Source organism: Crocodylus siamensis, chromosome 5 (assembly GCF_052110815.1).
Source record: "Crocodylus siamensis isolate JL-2025a chromosome 5, ASM5211081v1, whole genome shotgun sequence".
Taxonomy (NCBI): domain Eukaryota; kingdom Metazoa; phylum Chordata; order Crocodylia; family Crocodylidae; genus Crocodylus; species Crocodylus siamensis.
Window position 1 is genome coordinate 159,440,775 of NC_143399.1, and position 24,649 is coordinate 159,465,423.

General features: G+C 42.8%; 1 protein-coding gene across 1 annotated transcript in view; it reads left to right on the forward strand.

Annotated features, from left to right (window-relative positions):
• AGMO (alkylglycerol monooxygenase) overlaps window positions 1-24,649 on the forward strand; it is a 333,716-nt gene that overhangs the window by 119,589 nt on the left and 189,478 nt on the right. The window contains exon 5 of the mRNA XM_090046880.1: window positions 21,704-21,807. Within this exon, the coding sequence (XP_089903006.1) occupies window positions 21,704-21,807 (104 nt within the window). The remainder of the gene's footprint in view (window positions 1-21,703; window positions 21,808-24,649) is intronic.

Consider the following 24,649-nt stretch of genomic DNA (forward strand, 5'->3'; position numbering starts at 1 on the left):
CCTGAAAGACGCTTAGTGGTTTCCTCTCCTGTTGTTATGGCCTATTTTTGTTTTTATTCTCCTGTTCAAAACACATTGGGACAGAAAGTTCACTTTTCTTTAAGCATGAATCTTTTTTATAAGATTTGCATGTAAAATAAAGGAGAGTGCTGCATTAAGACAAAGGTCCAGACTCAGTTAAGCTGGCACAGGAGCTGTAAATTACAGCATTTATGATAGTCTGTAGTCTAAAAGAAACACAGGATTGAGATCTTTATCAATCCAGTCATTACTTTTAATGTCCCTGTGGTGAATCTGGGCTAACTGCTTATCTTAAACCATGACAAATCCCGTGAGCTAAGTACAGATGATGGATGCTGCCATCCATAGAAAAATTCTGGCACTCTTACTGTTTAATGGGGTAGTACATTTTATATACATGTATACATATTTCTTATTTTAAAAAAAAAAAACTTTCAATGAGAAAGAAAGATTTTTTCTTGGTTTTTTTCTGTAATAGACGAGACTTTTGGGCTTTACAAGATTAACAAATATCTTTTATTCACTGAACTTACAACTGGCACGCCCCACCTAAAGAAGGCAACAGGAGGTTTTATTAGGACAGTTCTTTTGTTTCTCAGTGTATTTTAGCCAGTGATCTCAAAGTGACAAAACAGCTATCTTTACATTTATGATAGCATCAGGCTGTTGTATAGCATTTTAATGCATCTATAATAGTTCCCCTCCCTCTTGTCACTTCTCATGCTGTAGGCTCTGGGCCCTGCAAGTTAAGAGGAGTCACTTTTCCATCTACCCTTAAGCCTGTACTGTCTTTAGGTTCACGTCTTGACGAAAACAGAGAATTCTTGAATTAGAGACATGTACAAGTACTGGGTCTTTTTTAAAGCTTCAGAGTTGCACCCACAAGTGTCTTATCAATCTGCCAGTTACAACTGGGTTCAGGCTTCTCCCTTCAGGAGCCTGCCCTTTCAGTCCCAATGTCACTGTTCAAAATTTTAACAACACAGGAAATCAGCTGAAATACAGGAAATCAGCTAAAACCCAGGCTGCTGTCTCCTATATTTTGTCCTGCTCCTACCCAGGTTTTAGCAGTTCATTAGTCAAACTGGCTGAAAGAGAGTACCCACCCTTTAACAGTCTTTGTCCCTCTGCCTTGTGGTCTCTTTCTTCCAGGATCTCCCCTCTGCTGCTTTCTCTGCTCTCACTGGCCTGCAGCACCCCTGGGTCTACCTGCTGCGACTTTGTCCTCTGACCTGTCACTGCTTTCTTCTTCCACACTGTGGGTCATCTTTGTTGGCAAGGCCAGTCAACTCAGGGCTTCTGGAACCTGGAAGACATGGAGCCACCTTGTCCCACACCAGTCTCTTCTCTCTTTCTTAATGCTTTCTAGAAAAGAAATCAGTGTTTGCAGTCTCTCCTCCCAGTCTGTTTCACCTCAGATCAATAAGATTGGAGGCTCAAATACCAAGTAAGCCAACTGTTATCTGTTTTCATCTGCTGGAGCCACTGTAGAGGTATGTGTTTGGTTACTACTGTAAAGCACCTATCCAACAAATAGTATCTCAGCATCTCTACTGCCCATTTCAGGGCTAAACATCCTCTTTCTATTGTAGCATAGGCTTTTTCATGACTGATATACGCTATTTGCCTCTCTTCCCTTCCTTCTTTGTGGGTCAAGGCTATGCCAGTCGCTTTCTCTGACATGTTTGTCTGTACCAGAAAGAGCTTATCAAAATCAGGAGTATACAGAGAGGGCAACAAACACAGAGCTTCCTTTACCTCTTGGAGGGCTTGTTGCCTCTGGCATCCAGACAGCTTTGGTTGGTGGCCCTGGTCATGTCATATCAGTCAATGGTACCGTCATTTCTGCAAAATTAGAGACAAAACTTCAATAATAACTGGCCAGTCCCAAAAATGCTCTCGTCTGTTTCTTCATTTGGGGTAGAGGGTAAGTTCAGAGGGCTCTAACTTTGTCTAATAGGGATCTCATCTTCCTGCTGCCAACCTGGAACTCCAACTAGCACATCTCTGCTTTACCAATTAGACACTTTCCTGGGTTGGCCAGGAGTCCTGCCTTTCTTAACTATTGGAGGACCACCTGAAGGACTTCCTGATGGTTGTTCCAACTTGAGGTATACACAGCTATATTGTCAATATACATGGCTGCATAGTTACAGTGAGACCTTAATAACCTGTCCATCGTACACTAAAAGGTAGTAGTAGCTTTGTTCAATCCAAATGTCATCCAATTGAATTGATATAGACCTCAAGGTATGGCAAACACCATCTTCTTTTGATCCTCTGGTGCCAAGGGTACTTACCAATAACCTTTTGCCACGTCTAATGTTGAAAGGTAGCTGACTTGTCCTGTCCTTTCTATCATCTCATCAGTCCTGGGCATTGAATTTTGGCAACGCATTCACCTTTTTAAAGTCTATACACAGATGAATGTGTCCGTCTGGTTTTGGGACCTATGACTGTTGGACTTTGCTGTTTGCTATGCAATTCTTTGACTATGCCCTTCTTCAACATGGTTTTGACTTCAGCTCTTACCTTGCCATGTAGCTGTTGCAGGATTCTTCTCCAGGATTTCCTCACTACCTGGCCTGATGGCATTTCTAGGTGATGCATGACACTTCTAGCTTCCCCAAGGCCTCCTGGAACATGTTCCAGAACTGTTTCACCAATTTAGCTGCTTGCACTCATTATTCTTTTTCAACCAAGAACCTAACTCCATGGTCTTCCATTTCTCCATGTCTTCTATAGAGGGTCCCAAATCAAGTAAAAATTATTGAGGCAGCCCCTCTGATGTAATATGCTAATTTATGTTTTATAGTAATCAATTCTGACTGTAACATTATTATCCTGGCATAACTATATGGGTGTGTGGGTTATAGGGGGATGAAAACCACCCATGTAAATGGATACAATAGAGTGAATCTGGTGTGGAGTATCCTATGCCACTCCCTGCAAGTATAGGGGATAATGTCTGAGAAGAGGGAATATGGATAGATCCTAAGCTCTATGGAGGCTCGAGTGCTATTTCAGCCCATTAGGAACAGCAAGTTAACTGTCCCATACAACTGAGGAATGGCTGTATCTACTAGATCCAGTGTTAGGGGAGTACAAGGGTGAGTATAAAGTGTGCCATTACTTTTCACCCTTCCCTTCAATTTTGTACAGGCAACCTCCACTTAGCACTCTTAAATGGTTCCTGAAAAACCGAGCGTTAAGCAAAACAAGCATCGAGTGAAGCAGAAAGTATTTGACGATCCAAGATGGTGACTGCAAGTGTTTTTAATGACCCAAGATGGCGACCAAGAGTGTTATAACAAAACTCCCTGAGTGCAAAGTGAAATCCGGTATCAAGTTAAAATAAGCATTATAGAGAAAAAGCATTAAGTGGTGGTTGTCTGTACTGTGTACTCACCGTTCCTATTTATCTGATCTATTTTCCTATATAACTTTCTGTGCCATGTCTGATAATCTCAGGTTGCAGTTAGTTGCCTTGCTACTGATAATAGCTAGAGTTAATCTGTTGAATGAAAGATGCAGAAGTTAACAGCTACATGAATGACACAGAAGCTGTGGTTTTGAGCAGGAGAAGAAAATGGGAACTGATAATAATAATCTTTATTAGAGCTGTCTTTGGCACATACTTGTTATTTTCATTTTGTGTACTATAGAAGTGCTCATCTGGCTACTGTATAATGCAGAATTGTTTTATTTCTCACGTTTTATTTTAGCATATTTCTCATTTGTTTTTATTTCTCTTTTTTGTTTTATTTAATTGCTTTTATTTTATTTATGTGACACTTGCAGAATGTATGCATAAATAATTTAGGTGACTTGGAACCCTTGCAGTAAATTTGATTAAATGACTGTAACTTTTGAGTACAGTAACTTAAGTTCCTTTTGTTTTGGATTGAGTTATGTATATTGAGCTGGTTCCAAAGCCTTCTGAAGACAGTAGGCTTTGGATCAGTTCTGCAGAGAGAACTCAGAATTCAGTAATATGATGGTGCACTTCAGAGTTTGGCAGGCTTTTTCTGTGGTTTACAAATGCAAAAATTTCAATAGGCTTGAAATTGAATATATAATTTTGCTAAAATAGTTTTTTTATGTTGATTTAATGGAGATGAGATAGTAAGAAATACATTGTTTTCATTATTTAAAATTCATGTATTTTAAAATACTGCCTTAATTTTTGTTAAATAAAATGGACCACCTGCTTAGTCATTACAGGGAGCCTGCAGACCCTTTTTGGAGATGGGTTTGTCAACATTGTGACAGCACTGTTTCAGCAAGGTTGCCCTCAAATGTACCCAAGCCACGCACTCCCAACCTAAACACCTTCCAAACAGAAATATAGTGGGGAGGCCATTCCTCTGTGGCCCATTGTGGTCTCTTGGCCATATTTACATATGCAATGAGGGGGAGGGACCCTTTAATTAGAGCAGGTTTTGGGAGCTGCTCTAATTAAAGTGCCCACAGCATCTCATGTTTTCAGCACCCTGTGCTTCAAAATGGTGACAGAGGTGCTTTAACTAAGCTAATTAGAACAAGTCAGAGGACCTGTCAGGCACATGTATAGGTGCCTACTGAGAGCATCCTCATTGTGCATTTCCTAGTTAGGAAGGGTATCTTGGCCATGTTTGGGAGTACTCTGTCTGAAAAATGCTGCTGCTACAATATAGACATGCCCTGTATGTCTGTGTGATTCTATTTCACTCTGCTCTATTCCGTATAGAATTGTCATCTTATCTTAAGACAGAGTCACAGAAGTGACAAGGTTTGTGTAAATAACTATTGAGGGATGCTAGCACTGGTGGAATTAAGTTCACACTTAGATCCCAATGTACTACTTAGAACACAATGTACCACTTATATGCAGAATAGATGAAGCAGGGTTTTGCTTCATTCTTTAAAAGAGCATTTTACTTTAATGGAAGGCAACTTTAAGTCCACTCACAATGAAAAATGTTTTAAGTGTGTGATCAGGACATAAGACCCAGGAGTGAACATGGGATGTTGACTAAGACCCAGATTCTTTGTTCATAAAGAGTCTCACTAAAGTCAGTGGTAACTTTGAATCTTCATAGTTTACCTCAAGAGTGTGTTTTTTCTCCTCTTCCACTTCATTGTTAGAGCAGGCCCCAGAGAGTTTTGTAGATAATAGGCCATCACAGGGGTCCAATGCAGGGCTGGACCTTCAGTTCTATGCCTTATTTCTGTCTGCCTGAAATGTATCTTGAATATCTTTTTTTTGTTTATGTAAGCTGCGCCATAGTATGTGCCATGGATAATTCATAAATTATTTAGAAGTAAACATAAAGAGTTAATATGATTTGTGTCATCCCACAGTGGGGGAAGCATCCAACATATTGAAAACCAAGTTGGATAATAGAAGTGGCGGATGAAATACTGGCTAAAAAAATGAGCAAACACCTGCTTTTTCAAATTCTGTTCTGGAATCCATAGGCTGGGGTTTTCAGAATTTTATTTGGCTACTTTGAACTTACGGCCTGTTTGCCTGCCTACATGTGAGACAGAGACTTGACTTAATATATCACCCAGAATACTCCTAAAGAGAAACTTCAGTGGCTCTGATTCTCGTCTCATACTATTGTAACTCTGTTGACCTTCACGTAGTTACTTCTGGTTAATCAGGATGCAGTCTCATTGTATCTTTTACAGAAAGATGAAAAATTATGTTGGAATTTGATGTACCAGATAAAAACCGCATGAAGAACCCAAGATATTACCCCAGAGAGATATTTCTTATTGTGTTATTGTGTTCATGCACTATTATTTATTCCAGTTTGCCATTCTTTCAACATATTATTTTGAGCAGAAAAGTAACAGTAATGCAACTGAGTTTATATCAGATACTGTGTTCTTCTTAACAAATCCTAGTTTTATGTTGCTTTAATATATGCAGAGTTTTGAACATTGTGGGAAAAGGTTTCACTGGCATTCATTCTTGCCATTAAAGTGCTTCCCATCTGAATATCAGCTGCCAAAGTATGTGGTATCCTGCAGAGCAGGAGGATGAGGCCATAGATTGCAGTGAAGCTGAACAGTTTGCACTTCCTAGCAGTGACACCAGACATCAATCTTTTATAGAGACAGCCCAGAATACAGGAAAATAAGAACTCTCAAAAAAGAACAAAAGGAGAATTATCTTTTTTTTCTCCATTTCATTCCAGCAGTTTCCTTCTAAGATCCACCAGGATGAATGTGTTCTCAAGTTGCATACACTGACATTTCAGTGGTTGAGGGCTTTTAAATTTTTTTTCTCAATGCAACTCAAGGAGCTGAAATTATAGGTACTCTCAAATACCACATTCTTTTATTTTTAAGATGCATTTAATTTAGTATCAGTTCTGCATATCAACATATTATAGAGCAAAGTCCTAATTTGTTCACACAATGTGTTTCATACTTTTTTGTGACAGTTTGACAGAAGGATCTGGTAACACCAATTTATATTATGCAGCTTGGCAAACACTCAGCTTGCCAAGCTGGTACCAAACTGTATTTAGAATTAGATCTTCAGTTGGTGAAAAGTGGTATAGCTCCACTGAAATCATTTTTGCATCAATGGATGAGTCCATTCTTTAAGCAGAAATTTATGGGAAGTTTTTACTTTAAAATATTAATCTAGATTCATGAACAGATTAATTTATGGACTCACAATTAATGAACCATATGCTCCTCTTTTGTAGTAAAAAGGTGTGGAAAGAACTAAGTTCTGCAAAAAATTGTTTAGTCAATGAGCGGTGTAAGTTAATGCATGCCATGTCACTCAGTTAAGGGACTATGGTGGAGTTACCCATGCAGTAAACAGAAGTGGAGGTCTGACTAGAAACATGCACTAAAGAAAAAAATAAAATAAAGTCCTGGGAAAGATTGTGCTACAGCTGACTGCTTGACATAATTTGGGAGCTGGTACATAAATGTAGTGTTAAACTACTATGAACTCAGTCTTGAAGTTGTCCTGGGACCAGTCAATTTCTGATAAAAATCAGAGCTGCCTTCACACTATTATGACCAAAGGACTATTATATAGCTGGGGTAACCAGAATATAGAGATAACCCAATCAGAGTTTCTAGAATAGCAACTAAAATAAATGATTACATAGGCTGCGTGCAGACATTCAGGGAGGCTAGGGGGAGGCTATATTGAGTTAAAAATGGCCACCTGATCTAAGGTAGGTTGAGACAGGAGGAGTTGGGGGGGCATTGGGAGGATTGGGGGTCAACCAGGCTCAGGGGGGGAATACAGGGGTACTTGGGGAGAATCAGTGGGACAAGCTGGGTATGTGGGGAAGATGGAGAGGGCAGGCAGCAACTGCAGGACGGGTTGGGGGGACAAGTAGAGTCTGCAGGAGGGATCAGGGTGATTAGGGGGTGGGCAGGCAGAGTCTGTGGGCAGCTTGGAGACATGGGGGACTGTCTTCCCTACCCCCTGGGGCTAGGGGCTATTTTTATCCTGCCAACCCCCAAACAGCCCCCCCCCGGCCAACCAACGCCCCCCACCAAATCTTTTCTGCTCCTCTTCCCCTTACTTGCTTGGCTTACTCACTTGGCTCCTGACACCAATGAATGCCAGGAGCGGATTGCAGGATTGTAGGGGGGATGGGTGGCGGGCTGAGGAGGTGGGGCTGGTTGGTCCATCTTGGGAGTGGGGTGAGGAGCTGGGGAGTTAAAAATACCCTGGTGTCAGGGAGGGAGTAGGAAATGTGCAGCCCTAGGGATGAGGCCAGTGGCTGGTCTTTTCCAGTCCTAGGGTTGCGCTGGTAACTGTACAGATGTTCAGGACAGGAGATCCATCTAAAAATGGCCAACTCAATGTAAGGTGAGCGTACCTCAGAGACAGGGTTAACTTCGAGCTGGTTGGCCATTTTTTGACCAATCTAACTGTCCTGGACTTCTGTACTGTTAGCACGTACATCCACCTAAGTAGTCTAAGATCCACACCTGAGTGAACTAACTTAGATCGGGTGGCCATTTTTAAGCCAATCTAACCTCCCTGAATGTTTGTATGCAGCCATAGGAGCTGCTATCATGGTTTCTCACCATCCAGAGACCTGTGCTTATGCTGAGAGGCGATACTTCAGCATTCAGGTCAACCAGCCTCTTAGCATAGCTACAAAGGTGCTTCAGGTTACTAGAGAACTGGGATTGCTACCTATGAGAAGATTTGAAACTGCATTTTCTATAGGACAGAACCTGTTGAGAGAGCCCATCATGTGCAGCAAGCTTTTTTGAATCTCAAAAATCTGAGATGAAGCAGCTTCTGTAGTGTGTATGTGATCCCTGTGTATCCTTCCCCATCCTCTGATATTTTTTTCCTTGAAGAGGTGTGGGTTTCTGACTGGTATGTTAATGCTCCTATTGGCCATTTATCATCCCCAGTTCTTTCTTACAGAAGATAAAACCTGTTCCCTTTGTCCTGAACCTGTTGGAAGTGTCGAAGATTGTGAATTCACCTGTGTTTCATTTAATACCATCAGTGCAGTTATGGCTTTCCTGGTGGGCATGGGTGGGAGGTAAGAGGCTGTGGCATTGCTGTTGGCTACATTGTTTTCCAGAAGCTATGTGGTGAATTTCTCACGGTCTGAAGTACTGCTGACCTTGTCTTCATTCATTATGCAGACTCCCACTCATTGCCGGCAACTGTGGAATTTGGATCCCAGCACAGGCAGGGTGACTAATGCAGCCTGGTTCCCGTGGGCAGGGCAGGGCAGCTCTTCTGCAGGAGATGTGCTCTTTTGGGAAAACAGGCTAAAAACAGACAACTGGTCTAATCCAGGGCTGGTTAGTTGGAGATTTGATTTGCATCAAGACAGGCCTGGGATATTTGTTTACACACAGAGCTTGAATGATTATTAAATCAAATTAGCCGTCATTCTTCTGAGGTAAAATGTTGAATTGGATACTTCACAGGTACTTAATGTGGGACAACTGGCTTGTATGCCTGTAAACTGCACTTTGCTGCAAGACAGTGCTCAAAACAGAATCGAACTGGTTGTCAGTTTTTAGCCAGTATTATCTGGGAAGAGGTATAACATAATTTTAGCTGGTATGTGAATGGCATAGGCCTGTTAGGATGGCAGGAAATCCCTTAGGATACCTATGCATTGGGACAGTCACTATTCTGAGTATTTTGCAGCTGGCCAGACTTTTTTCATCTGGCCACAATACCTTAGAAGTTCTGCAAATGGATGTGTGTTTTCTGATATAACTTGCACCCCCCTGGGTTTTTTCTGTAGCAAGACATATCTGCCCTTTTGTTTTACCCAGGGAGCATATGTAATACTTTGGCTTTCCCTAATTCTTCCCACGTTTCCTCAGCTCATTCTTCATGTTTTTAAGTTTTGCAGATCTTTTGTGAATCTTCTGTGTGGGAGCAGTTTTGTATTTTCAATTGGTAATAGCAGAAGAACAAGTAGGAGGTTTTGGCCTGTGCACCGATTTTGTAGGCAGGTTTTATACTAGGTTGATATAGCTTTTGTTTTGTAAGTCACGGGAGCATATATCCCAAAGTACTACTTAATTATAAGTTAGCTCATTCCCTGAGTAGTTTACCAACATGTACAGTTGTTTAAGGAGGAGAGGAAAGCAAGGATATTTTCTTTTAAAAAGAAAAGCATCTCTTCTTGCATCATGAAACAATCATGTGCTGTTTGCCTTTTGAAACTTGCTAAATCTATGTCGTTACGTAAGTTAATTGCTGAACTATATCTTAGCAGTTGTGTTGTGAATTGTCTCATAGTACAGTATGGCACAAGTTAATGCATATTACTTCACCAGAGAAGATTATTAATGATTTGCACATGCAGCACCAGAGCGCCTTTCATCATGCTTGCAAAATACTCTTCAGACAATAATGGTTAGATTGTGTTGTAGAGTTGTTCTTCACTTCCTGAAACAGATGATTCTTTTGCCAGCTCCTACTCTGTATTTTCAAAAGATGCAGCATGCATTTCCATCTTACCGAGCCCTGTAAGGAGCAGCCTTGATTACTAGTCTGTCTTCTTTTAGTGAGATGAGCACTACCCTCCTCATTAGCATGAAAGCAGCCTGTCTTCTTTTTTACGTAAAAAGACCCAGCTTTCTGGGAGAGAGCACATGCTCAGGAGAAAAAGATAGGACCTTGAAGCCTTCCCAACTCTACACAAGTGTAAACATAATTATTTTATCTTCCTATGAGAGTATACAAATGAAGGATGTGTCTAAATGGTGGGATTCAGTGCTATGTAAAGATACCTGTGCTAGCTAAAGCAGGGGAAGGAATATAGTAGGGTTAGTGTGGGTTCCATCTGAGCTAATTTACCCTGTTGAGAAGCAGGATATACTATTCATATATCAATGTTTTAAATATGATCATAGTAAAAATACAAACCCTTAATATGGAATGTATCTAAGTCTGTAATAAGGGGCTAGTGAGGAAACCTGATTAAAATTAAAAGAAATTTTAAAAAATCAAGTAAAAGGTCCAATTCTTTCCCACCTTTTCTGTCTTCATACTAAGTTGGTGCCAACAAAGTTGAGCTGGTATATTATTCTTATACTACCTTGTGTTTCGTATACCGCAGACTCCTCTTTGAAAATTCCTTGAATTAAATTCTTCTCCTATTTAAGCCTATATAGCCCTGTTGTAATTAAAGGATTATTTTGGTATCATGAGTATGAAATTTGTAGCAGGAAGAATGTGGATAAGATAAGATAATGTGGATAGCATTATCATTTTAACAGCAATTTGCCAGAGACAAGTAAAACAGTGCTAAAAAAACCAAAACACTAAAACCCTATAATGACTGGAAGATCAACATGTCTTGGTGCAGTAACCTGACTTTATCTTATATGTAATATTGGCGTGGATATAGTAGTTTACTAATGTAGCTTACTCCTTGTTGGCATGGCAGAAGAATACATTTTTCAGTTTAGTTTTTTTTTTAAAAGAGAGAGGAGTTCCCTATTCCATGCATAAGAAGAAAAATATTTTTGCCACATTTTATTGAAAGGAGGCAGCTTTCCCTTTCAGGGGTAAAACTAGGTTCTGTTGCAATGCCTCTTCATCCAGTCCTTATGCAAATATACCACTCAGCAGGGAAAAAAAGGATCTTTGGAAAAAACTTTTCATGCAACAACAGATTTATTTATAAAGAACAGAAGTATCAGCAGAGTAGCCCAGATTTAATTGGGCCAAAAGAAAGTGGGTAATCACATACTTGTTTTGCAAAGAGAATAGATTTTGATAAACAGAACCTAGTAGCTGGGCATTAAGATTTTTTTGTGTTTACAAATAGAGGTGTACTGATATAATGAAGCCCCCACAGTGAGGGAGGGAGTGGGGCATGGGCTGGGGTTGAGGCACTGACCAGCCAAGGCAGTATATGGGACCCAGGGCTGGGACGGGGAGTGGGATGGAGCCACAGGCAGCTTGTCCAAAGGGTGTGTGTGTGGGGGGGGAACTCCCTGCCATTGTGTGCATCCCCCAGGGAAGGCATGGGACCCCTACATTTGTGCATGGATACAGACTGCTTACTGTGGACTTGGGGCTCTCCACTGTGCTGTCTTTCCCTATGGAGCTCTGTGCTGGCCTCATGCACCCTGCCTGTCTGGCAGCAGTGGAAGCAACAAGTTGTGCCTCCCGCTGCTGGGTGGGCAGGGGACATGTGGCCAGTACAGGGCTCCCAGGGCAAAGGCAGCAGGGCGGAGAGGCCTGAGCCCACAGTGGGCAGCCTGCATGTGCCCTCACCAAAGCTTGGCTCTGCTCCTCTTAAGTGTTCCTGCGCTTTAAAATGGTTGTGGTAGCACTTGAACTGAAGCTCATTCGATAAGCTTTAGTTCAAGTGCCCCCACTGCCATGTTTAAGTGTCGGGATACTGATCCCCTGGATGAGCAGCCCATGGCTCCATCCTGCTCCTGGCCCTGGGTCTTATGCACTGCCTTGGCTGGGCAGTTCCCCCAACCTTAACCTCGTTCCTCCCCCATGACCCTTCTCCTCCACAGACTTAGCTGCTGGGATTTGCTCTCCACTCTGCCTGGCTGCATTCCTGTAAATTGGTTATTGAATTGGTATCGGCTAATATGGCTGGTTAATAATCAGCTATCAGTATTGGCCAAGAAGATCTTCATTGGTGCACCCCTACTTACAAAAGTTCATTTTAAGCCCATATTTGCTTTACTTAATAGAGGTGTCTCTGTGGCAGTCCCTAACACTAATTCTGACTATTTTTTGAGAATCACATGATCCCCTTTGCTTTTCCTTTGTAGAATGGTTTAAATACCACAAAGGTAGAGTTTTGGGATATTAGAGATGGCTGTAAATTTTGCTGCCCTACCACTCTCTTTTCAGGTTGCTGTGGTTGCACAGCAATGGTGATTTTGTGACATACACCATATAATTTTAAATATTCCCAGTTTGTATCCTGCTAAGTAAATAAGTTGTACATTTCTGTTTCTGACCAAATCAAACTCCATAAAAGATAACAAAGCAGTCAAATTGAAATTAACTTCTGATTTTACATGAGTACAAATGTGTTCTAAATTGTCTACTTGCTATTCTTCATGTGAAATTTCATGAAGAAGAAATTTTCGTCTGTTTACAAGGACTGACAGATTCTTATCTTGTCATTGGTTTTGAAGTATTATGAAAAATGTTTGTTTTCATTGACATAACTTCTTGAATTGCCTACAGTTTTTATTGGCAAATGCATTTTCTCCTGTTGTTAATCAAAATGTGGTGAGTTGTGGAGAACAGTGAAAAGCAAAGAAAATGAAGAACAAAGGGTAACTTTGAACTTCCTGAATCTCATATTCTTAAGACAAATCTTATAAATGAAATAAGCAGTGTCCATTACCACAACAGAAATACTGTTTAAGTGGAGGGAGGTGGCATAGATGCTGAATACCACTTTGGACCCAGTACTTTGGGTCCAGCATCTTCTGCAGCCTCTATGACAGTGTGCTTCTCGATTCAGGCCAAAGTGTAAACAGGTGCAAGGGTTAAATGCTAAGAGAAGAATCAATTTTCTTATTCTTTTATTGCCAGTATTGTCAGTACTTTCTTTTTTTTTTGGTTTGGCGGGGTGCAGGAAGGGATGGGGCAGAGGCATGTCTTGAATATTCCCACTGTGTTCCTTTCAATTTATCCTGTCAGAGTGTCATTACTCCTTTAGAAAGAAACTCCTGCAAATCCCATACTATGCACCTCACTTTGGAGAGTGATCCAGAAACTAATTCCTCAGGTCTGTTTTGTTTATGGCATAACTCCAGGGTCACATTAGGTGGTGAGACTCTGAGATGGTACTTCGCAAAGAATATGGTATCTCAGAGTTACTACCTCATTCACACTAATGTCTACAGTACAAGTGTCTGTGTGCAGAGAGGGCATACGTATTGGCTCTTCAATCCCATTGCTCCCATATATGTACTAACCCTTGGGGGACCTATTTATGTGGTCCCAGAAAAGGGAGGCAGGTGCTTTGTATATAGCTGATTCCTCAAACTTTGAAGATGAAATCTATCATTTTTTGCATGTATTGGGGTTGTAGTATAGATCATTATTTGGGCCTCAATTTTTATTTGGCACTCACCTTAACTCCTGCTCTAACCTCCTATAAAGTTGCATAGGAATTAAAGCTACTGAAATCAATGGAACTTTTCCTGAGCAAGAATTGAAAGAGGACTCTAGAGTTTGGCTTTTTCTTCATATATTTGATGAGGAAAATGAGAATTAGTTTGAGCTTTTCCATCACTGATTCACTATAACGCTTTAGTTGCATCCAACATTCTGGTGAATTTTACTAGTTTTACTGTTTTTACTTACTTACATTTTCCAGTTATTTACCACACGTCTAAGAATAACCAAATGCGTTAGTGGCTTATGCAGGTGGTACCTTGAATGCCTTAAGTGCCTACTTTTTTTACTTCTATTGGGAAATAAGAGGCATATTTTTGCCTTATTTCTTATTTTGTTGATGTTTGAATCCTGAAAAAAAAATGGCTTTAGGTACATTTCGAGTTATTTTGTGGGGGGAGGGAGAGGGGGAATAAGAGATCTCCTTTTAGCTCCGTGATTTTCTGAGTTTAAAAAGTGACAAACTTTTCTGTAGATACTTTAATTTCTACTCCTGTTGCAAGTGATTATTGAACAGTAAATTATGATCCTTGATCAGTTTATATCTCACATCCAGAAGGCACATTTTCTGTTTTCCAGCTGTACCTTTGTAGCTGTACATTAGTTAAATCACTGACACTTTGAGCCTTGTTATGAGGTAATTTTAGGTGGCTTCTGGAGCTCTTAACCCCTGGATTGGCTGCACATTAACACCTTTTAAGTTTCTGAAAACATTCATTATTCATTTTAAAGTTACACCACTCCAGGGCAGGATTATCTTTAATCTGTTTAATTTTGCTCCTGTTCCATTGAAGTGTGGCCACTTCTCACAGCTATTCCACCCAAGTTGAAGTCCTCCAGCATCCCAGAATGCAATGGGTGAACAGGGACACTGGGGCATAGCAGGGTCAGGAATGGTGCATCACCTCCCAGGGACACTGAGCAGAGCACAGCCCAGAGTGCCCAGTAGCCACAGTCAGGGCTGTCCTTGGGGGGGGAGGGTGGCGAATCCAGGTGACTGTCCTGGGCTTCACGCTTTGGGGGGCCCCGTGGAGCTGAGCAGAGCAGTGCAGCAACTCTGTGCTGCTGCCAGCTTCACATCTGGCCACTTGGCACACCCCCCCCACCTCCGAATTGGGCACGTCTGGCTGCTTGGCACCTTCCCCCCCCCCCCCCACACTGCCGAATCCACTGCTGGCTTCCTTGTGTCCAGGGGTGGGGCCCAACACAGGCTCATTTGCCTCAGGCCCCACACCCTGCTTGGATTGTCTCTGGCTACACTGCCTCTTGCTGCTGCCTGGATCGGCTTGCTGTTCCACTGGTGGTGGCATGGGAGGGCAAAATCTGGAGAAAAGAGGATTGGACCCCTCTGGAGCTTGTGCCCCTTCCACAGCTGCCAGCAACTGGGCATGACCTGAGTTCTGAGGGACCTGATCCTTTTTTATCCAGAGTTCAGGTAGTGACTGGTCAGCTGGAAGCCCAGCCAGTGGCAGTGCAGCAGGGAATGAGGTGTGGAGAAAAAGGATCAGGCCCATCCAAGCTCAGCTGGCTGGGCATGCAGAGCCCAGTACTTTTTTTTTGTTCATAGCTGCCTCCTCCCCCCCACCACATCACAACCAGTGGGAGCAGCAAGCATCGAACTGGTCTCGGTGGAGGTGGGTGAGAGGGAGGGGCTCTGGAGAAAAGAGGATAGGAACCCTCAGAGCTCAGGTAGCACCCAGCTGGCTGGGTTCTGAGGGGCCCAATCCTTTTTTTTTCTCCAGAGCTCATCGCCCTGCTCTGCCACTGGCTGGGCTGCTGGCCAGCCTGGCACCACCTGAGTGCTGAGGCACTTGATCCTTTTTGGAGCTCAGGTGGTGCACAGGCAGGGGTGGCACAGAAGAGAAGGCTCCAGAGAAAAAAGGATTGGGCATCTCAGAGCTCAAGCACTGAGCTGGTCCAGGTGGCAATGGGAGGCACTGCAACTACTGGGCACTTGGGGCTGCAGTGCTGGCTCTGTCCTTAGTGTATTTATTGGTATGGCAGCCAATGCCAATATATACAACTGTGTCACGGAGTCACATAGGTGCCCCGTGACTGTGAGGGTGATTGGCAGAGCTGCCAATCACCCAGGCAGCTCAGGTGCCGGTTGCCAGGGTGACCAGGTGTGTCACGTGGCCAGAAGGGGGCAGGGCCAGGCCTTTATAAACAACTTAGGCCAGAGCCTGCCTCACAGTTCCCTTCTGGCTGCTGCAGGAGCAGGAGCTCTGCGGCTGAGCTGAGCAGCCTGAGGCAAGTGTGGCAGCCTTACCATATTAACCGGCTGCGATGATGCAGGGAACAAGATCGCCTTCAAGGGCAGGTAGATTCGGAGGACTGGGCGAGGCTGTTGGGGAGCGAGGAGGCCTCAGCGGGGCCCCCCCAACAGCTTGGGGGCTCCAGAAGTTTGTGCCAGGGAGGCACAGGCCCCAGAGGGGGCGATGCCCCAGAGGGGGCGAGGCGCAAGGTGCGCGGTATTGAGCCCCGGAGGGGCGATGCCCCAGAGGGGGCGAGTTGGGCCCCAGAGGGGGCGAGGCGCAAGGTGTGCGGTATTGAGCCCCGGAGGGGCGATGCCCCAGAGGGGGCGAGTTGGGCCCCGGAGGGGGCGAGGCCCCAGAGGGGGTGCGGCGCAGAGGCGGTAGCGCCGGCCCAATGGCGCCGAGACTAGGGCGGCGGTAAGGCCGGCCCAATGGCGCCGAGAGTTGGGTGGCGGTGGCGCTATAGGCCCCGTGGGGCGCCAGGTGGCCGAGAGGCACCCGCAGTGATAGCGCCGGCCCAATGGCGCCGAGACTAGGGCGGCGGTAAGGCTGGCCCAAGGGCACCGAGAGTTGGGTGGTGGTGACGCTATAGGCCCTGTGGGGCGCCAGGTGGCCGAGAGGCACCCGACGGGCGAGGGACAAGACAAACGTCCCCCGGAACAGCTGCGAGGCTTGGGGCGTGCTGAAGGGGAGGTTTGGAGGCATGCATTGCCCTTAAGGCGGGACGCATATCAAAACCCCATTCTGGACTAGGGACAGGACACCAATACCGTCCATTAGGGAACAGGCAGCCTCCACAATATATTTAACCATCAAAGTCGTGGCGGGCGAGATTCTGAGGGTGCTACGTTCGCCCTAACGTGACGGTGAGTGGCGCTAGGGAGTTTCACGGCCGCCCTTAGCGCCCGCTCCCTCACAAACTGACTTAAAAAGAAACGCACAAAATGTGAAAACATTGTGGTTGACAGCACTGGCTTGGTTTGCCATAGGAAACATTTTATTTATAGGCTCCTAGTTCTGCCCCTGCTCACCAAGCCTCAAGTGGCAAATTGCAGCTGTGCAGGTGAAGGACAGTCACAATCTCATCAGAGATGGTTTTTCACCTTGGCTAGGGACAGACATTACACATAAACCAGCTTAAGTGATCAGAAACTGGTTTAACCCTCTAACAGAACAGATGTTCAATGCACATAAACCAGTTTGGAAATAGCTGAAACTGGTTTGAAATAAACCTGGTTGAATGTGTATCAGACTTAACAGATTTAGCTCAAACTGGTTTATGCAATGTCTGTTCCAGACCCTTGCTGGGACAGACATTGGAAGACTTCCCCAGCATTCTAGAATGCTCTCTGGGGGGGGCAGGGCTCTCTGCTCCATAGCAGAGCTGGTCCCTACCCTCTGCTCCCTAGTTGGAGCTCCAGCAGAGGTTGCAGGTACAGCAGGGTCTGCCTAGCTTCCCCCTGCCCTACCTCCCCCCTCACTGCTCAAGTAGGAATCTCCTTCTTCCTTCCTCCCATCTCCTACAGCACAGATCCCAGCCTCAAGGACCCTAGGCATATAGTATGCTGGTTAATGCCGAGAGTTGTCTGAGTGTGTGCATGTTCAATTTCACTGTGACAGGCAGGCAGAACAGTAACCGCTTAGGACTTTTCGGAGCTAATCAACAGGTAAGCTGGTAAACTGTTTAAGAAGAGTTTGAACTAATGGAGAGAGGCTATTGTTTTGCTGATGGGGTGATAAACACTATTATCAGCTTCCTGTTTGCTTACTCACGTGTTAGTTTGCTGCAAACCATATAAACAAGCAGAGACGGAGATTGAAAAGCTCTGTAAAAACAGATGAATGCATTGCACACCCCCTCTTGCCTCAGAGTGCTAGCAGGCGGCTGGGGTCTGGCAACACCCCACCCCTTGAGCAACCAGCAGGGAAAAGCCTGGGATGCTGCAGGTGGAGTTTCCTAATCAGAACATCCTGCTGAAGCCTGGCCATGCCCCCCCTCAGCTCAGCACTATGGAAGGGAGAGGAGGGCTGCTCAAGCACCCCCTGGCTTCTAGCCTGATCCACCGCAGGCATGTGCCTGAATTTCCTCAGTTCAGAGAGAATGTCTGTCTGGTTACAGACCTGTTCAGCCTAGCCAGATTAGACTAACCTGTAAAGATTGAATTGATTCAGGCTCAGGCTTTTTGAAAGTCTGTCCCTAGCCCTCAAGGTGTGGCTGCTTCACTAAGCTGAACAGCACGGAGCTAATAAACATTTGTTCAGTAAAGTGCAACAAGACCCTTGTACTCAGACTTTTTTTAGTTACCACCGTAAGTTCTGTTTGCTTTAAGTGATGGTTTTTATTCCTTGTTTACTGTCTTTCTTGCTGCATCTTAGAACTTGCAGTCCTGCGGTTCAAAGCAGGGTAAAGCTCCAGGTTAACTCAGTGGGAGTTTCAGGTCCTTACTGCACAATAATTCATTGTCTTTAAGACTGGTCTTTTCCTTCCCATTCACCCATTCATACAAAACATAATATATTTTTGTTCAAATTTTTTTTTCAAATATGAGGGCAAACACTGAGGCAAAACTCCCATTATTCAGGTGTATATTAAAGTAATATAAATAGTTTGGCACTGTGTCTCAAAATTGCAAATCCATAATAAATGTTGCAAAAAATATGACAATACTAATACAGTCCATGACATCCCACCTCTCCAGTTTTACTATTATCTTTTGGTATAGCACAGAAGATAGATCTAGACCCTAAGTAGGTAAAGCTTATAATTACTGTTAGTTAGAGGTAACATTGGAAATGGCTAAAAGTTATGTTTAAAAACATGGTTATAATTCCTAGCTTAATTTTTGGGATGAGTTTAGAACCTCAGTTCAGTTTCAATATTCATTTGGTTCATTTATAGAGAGCATAATGTCACTATTCTACTGCTTCAAGTAAAACTATATCCTGAATATTACTGGTACTTAGTATACTAAGATAAAATAATTAGGGCAGAAGTACTTCTAGGCTCAAAACCAAAGTCACATTTTGCCCAGGAGAGAGTTTTTTTTTTTTGTCTTGGGCATACAAGGCCATTGTCCCAGTTTAAGTACCTGTGAAATATGCAAGGTAAAATGTGAGCATACTTTTTCCAGGGACTATCATGGCTCATTTGAGTAAATTGTCATTCATTCCAGGGGCAAGCTACGTGCTGAAAGGGCTATGCTGCTCTTCTTTTGTCCCAGCTCTTGACTGGGATCAGTCAGAAACACCTCAAATGCAATATCAGTTTTTAGCCTAGACTATAAACTCTGCTTCTGCAGCAGTGAATGCTAAGTGAATTTTTCCATTACTTTCAGTAAAATTAGGATTAAAGATTTTTATTGACTGTAAAATAAAGGCCAGAAAATCTTAGAGACTGAATTATGTCAGATAAATAATATCAGTAGTATTTGTTTGTTTCCTTTCCTAATACCTCCCTCCTGCATTGATACTTTACCTATGCGACTCTATCAATTTACAAACATTTTGAGAAAATTATCATATTTATTAATAGGGAATTAGCTTATTTTCATTTGACTGAGGCATTTTTGTTGAAAATTGAATGCAACTAAACACCTTTTTTTAGTAATTCATTTTGAAAATCTTTTGACCTTAACTAGGATGAATGTAGACTGTAAAAATCATCACAGATTCCCTTCCTTGAACTTTTCACAATGCTGAAAAATGACTGAGGAAAAGAAGCAAGATCCAGTTACTGTACTCTGTTTGTACAGCTGTACTTCATTGAGTGAAGGCTTGTGTTACACACAGTTTGTGATAGGAAGTAAATGCTTTTAAAACAACTAAGGAGACAGGTCTTTAACCTCCACCTTTTTAGATGCTTTGTTCACTCATTTAGCTTCTGTTGAGGTCTTGGGAAGCATTTCAAATACAAATCATTACTCAGTATTGAAGCTCACCTGAATAATTCTTCTCCTACTAAGCTCATTAGGCTAGTCCTTTTTTTCTGAGGGTTGCTAATTCTAGGTATAGAATATGCCTGTTACTTTAGGAAAGGAATTCAGGGAAGAAAAGCTTCACAAACTGAGTGTTAAGCATGGCTTGATTTTTTTTTTTGATAGGTATCTTAAATTATAGTTTTAAGAGCTATTGTAAGGATTTTCAAAGGCTTAGAGGACATGCAGAAATGATGAAGTTGCCTCATAAATTACTAGACTGTCACAGTTCATTAGTTACAGAAATTCTAATTTCTAGCATACAAGACAGTTAGCTATTTCTCTAGTCCCTTAAATGATGAAGACACCTTGAGATTCATTAAAGTATTTTATTTGGCATCAGTTTACTTTACATGTATGTGTTAATCATCAGTCTTAAGCTAGTTGACATTATTTTGGCACAAGATAATATCAAGGCTTTGAATATACATTTGTAACATGACTGTTGTGAAAGGGGTCCTAATATCTGCCAAGGGCAGTTTCCTAATTGTTCTAGTGAAACATATCACTCTCTAGTGGGGAGAGGTCCACTGGCTGTCAGCCAATCAGCTCTTTGTTTCAATATCAGCTGAGACTTTATGTAAATTTCACCCCTTGCAACATATATGACCTTCAATTTACTCGCAAGCTTAGAAGGCTCCCTGTGGGACTTCATTGGCCACCCACCTTCTTATTGTGGTATAATTAAGAACTTCCTCAAAGCCCCTAGCTATATCTCATGGTCATGCAAAATTTAGCTTCCTTTTTTTTTTTTTGATAACCTCCCACTCAAGGTTATCTTTAGATTTTCAAAATTCATAGCAATATGACCACCCAGTGTTGTATTTAAAGAAAAAGTATCCTGGAATTCACTTGGGGTAGTGAGAGAGAATTCAGAAATACACCTCCCTAAGTAAGCAGCAAGCCATAAGTGTCATCTCATTATGGCATCTGACCTACAGAAGCTTTCTACCTACCCCACAATCTTTTCAATACCATAATTTAGTTCCCCAACCTCTATTCTTTGGCTAGACCAAAAGGTCCCAGGCAAAATAATGATGTGTTTTTCCATTCATTATTAGTACACAGACAATGGTTGTGTCATACACTTTACATTTCCACGTGAGCCCAAAAGATCTTGTGCATAAATAATCATCAACAACTCTGTTGTACTTTTAAGCATAAAATAGGTATGAGTACACTTCTAACTTCAGGTTTCCTGACCATTCATTTTGCACCTTATTGCAACTTTCCACTGTTGGCTTTATTCTCTTCTACAGACTTCCCCTACAACTTCCTCAGTATATAGATTTCTCTCACTTATGTCCTCTTCTACCTGTTTAATTTGGATTGCATAAATTCAACCTTGAAATTTCATGTTTAGGACATGCCATATTATAGTCCAATAGCAAAATGTAATTTTGATTGCTTTTAGCTATATACATATTTAGTTGCACACTTCACACACCTTTCCCCCCTAAATTAGGTAGTCCAAATTGGGGTGTGTATTTTAAGCAAGGAAGCTGATTTCTATGTTGGAGGCCTAGGGATACTATAATGGCTGCTGGGGGCTGTGCTGTCTTCACTTCCCTTCCTAGGCCAAATGGAGGAGTGGAGTCTGCTGCTCAGATCTCTTACTTTCTCCATGCAAACTGTGCAGCTCAAGCACAACTCCATCATAGCTTCTGCTGTTTTGTCAGTTTGCTCAGAGAGAGTAGCAGTGAAGAATAGACTCTGGCCACAGACAGACAAAAAATGTAGTTTATATATGTCATGAGGAAAAAAATTGTTGCTTTTTTCCCTTCTGTTTCTTAAAAGAAATTGTGCATTTTTTTTTCCAGAAGTGAATATATTATGGGCAACACACCAAACACATCATAGTTCTGAAGATTACAACTTATCCACAGCACTGAGACAATCTGCAGTGCAGAAATATATTTCTTGGGTAAGTCATGCGAAACTTAATACATGTAATAGTATAATTAAATCTATTGCCAACTGTTTTCATTCCAAGTTGGAATAAATATTGACATTTTGAAATTTATTTCAGAATAGAATTTCAAATTCAATTCAGAAACATCAAAAGATTTCATTTAGAAAATGTTCATTCATTTTTAAAGATTTATCATTTGTTAGAGTTGAAATATTTCATTACATTGGATGTATAATCAGGTACCCATAAGATAATATCAAAATGAATAATGTAACGAAATTAAATTAAATGAAATTAACTTAAATATATTACTTATCAAAATAGTAGGGTAGGAGTGTTGCTCCTATGAAAGGAAACATTTTCATATCATTAAACTGAAATGAGAAAGTGGTAATGATTCATTTGATGCTTTCCCTTTGAAATTTGTATTGAAACACATTTCTACAAAAAGTTTTGCACTTGGTCATACCAGTGGAAGACAGTTCCATGGAAAATTTTGAGCACTTGGTGGCTGCACATATGCTATACTTACTGGAGTCCTCCCCTCCCACCAACATTAAGGGGGAAAGCCCTTCATCTTGTATTTGTATACAAGATGAAGGAGGGCAGGCAGGTGCTACACCTCTGCCTCTGGTTCTGGCAAGGCCTTGAGGTTGAAGCTGCAGCTGTAGTGAGGGCTATTGCTGGGGGCAGTGAATTGGGGTGACTGCTCTGGGCCCTATGCTTGGCGGGGGGTGCAGAGCTGGGTGGAGCAGCTGTGGCAACTCCGCATTGCTGCCAGCTTCATGTCTGGCCACTCGGCACCCCCCACTCACTGCTGTAAGCTGCCTCATGTTCAGGGGCAGGGCCCTGCACAGGCTAATTTGCCCCAGGCCCCGCACCCTGCTTGGGTTGTCTCTGGCTGTTCTCCCCAGTACATCCTCCATCCCACGCCGCCCCCCTGCCACATCTGTCCCCCATGCTGCTGCCTGCTCCCCGCCACATCTGCACCCAGCCTGCAATTGCCACTTACTCTTAGTTGGAGCTCTCATCCCTGTCCAGCCTGGTAGCAGTGGTGGTGCTGGCAACTGCTCTGGTCCCAGTTCTGCTCCAGCTGTGAGCTGGTCCTGGTCTCATGGCTGAAGCTGCTGCTGCTGCAACTCCAGCTGTGTAGCCAGGTGGTGGCCAAAGCTAGCATGTGCTCTGTGCCCAGGACTGGAGCTGGAGCTGGAGCCACAAGTGAGGGTAAGCAATGGCTGGAGGAAAGAGTGGGGAACCAAAGCGGGCAAGTGGGCGGGGGGGGACAAAGTGAGGGTGTCAGACTTCCTGACTCCCTTACAGCTTACACCCCTACCATAGCTTGTCTCCATGCTGTTGGAGCTTTCCCTGCTGGAGTGGTGGAAGAGATGAATTTTTAAGACAATCCTCCAATAGTTAGGTTCTATACTTGGAAAATTATAACATTTATAATTTTTCCATGTATAGGATCTAAATGTTGTGGGGTCATTTTAAATTCAAAATCATCTTGGATTTGGATAAATGTAGTATCATATGTTTGATCCAGTTTTACTGAATAAGTACAATCAGGGCTGTATCTGAAAAGCAGTGTAGCCTGACAGTTGCAGAGGGAGCTACATGTTCAGGGGCAAATAGAAAATGGGCCAAGAATACAAAGAAAAAATAAAATGCCAAATGCAACTGAGTTAAAAGATACAATTTGACGATAGCCACATTCCTTGATATTTCTCTTTCAAAATCCAGTCAAACTCGCTTTTAATATTATATATCAGAATATATAATATAAAATATATATTTTTAATAAAAAAAAGTCCAATGTTTTCCTGAAATATGACTGAGCAGGTAGATCCAGATTCATAGGATGGGATGACTGATCTCCATATCAGGACTTTTGTTTCTAAATATGCTCTGTTTCTCTGTGTTCACTCTCAAAACCAGTTGCAATATCATGGGGCATTTTACATGATGTCTTCATAGGCTTTTTGTTCCCATGGTCCCTTTTTTTTCTTCTGGATACCACATGAACCATAGAATAGGAAGGGGCCCTCCCATCCATTCTGATGCTTCACAAAGGCAAGCCTATTTTCTAAGGAAGTTGATTATCAAGCATCCTAGCTATAGGGCCAGATCATCTTAATCATTCCTTTGCAATCATACCACCAATATGTAGCATATAAATTTGCCAAAGGAATTCACAGCTAAAATACTGTGTCTAGTTCTGGGCTCCACATTTCAGAAAGGAAGTGGAGAAGCTTGAGAGAGTCCAGAGGAGAGCCATGGACATGATTAGAGGACAAAAGAGCAGGCCGTATGAGGGGCTGAGACATGGGACTCTTTAGCCTGGAAAAGCATAGGTTCAGGGGGGACTTGGTGACAGCCTATAAATACTTAAAGGGTGTGCACCAGGAACTGGGAGAATGTCTGTTCACCAGGGCACCCCATGGGAAGACTAGGTCAAACAGTCACAAACTCTTGGACTGTTTTAGGCTAGACATAAGGAAAAACTTCTTTACTGTCCGAGTCCCCAGGGGCTGGAATAGATCTGCCCAGAGGTGGTGCAGGCATCTACTGTGGATTTCTTTAAGAAACACTTGGATGCCTATCTTGCTGGGATCATTTGACCCGTGCTAACTGCCTGCCCTTTGGGCAGGGGGCTATACCTGATGATCTTGTAAGGTCCTGCTGGCCCTAATTCATAGATTTCATAGACATTTGGGCTGGAAGGGACCCTGGAGGATCGTCGAGTCTAGGCCCCTGCCCGGGGAAGGAAGTCAGTAGAGATCATAGGATCCCAGCAAGATAAACTTCCAAAAGTGTCTTGAGGGCATTCAAAGTGGGTGCTTGAACCACCTCTGGT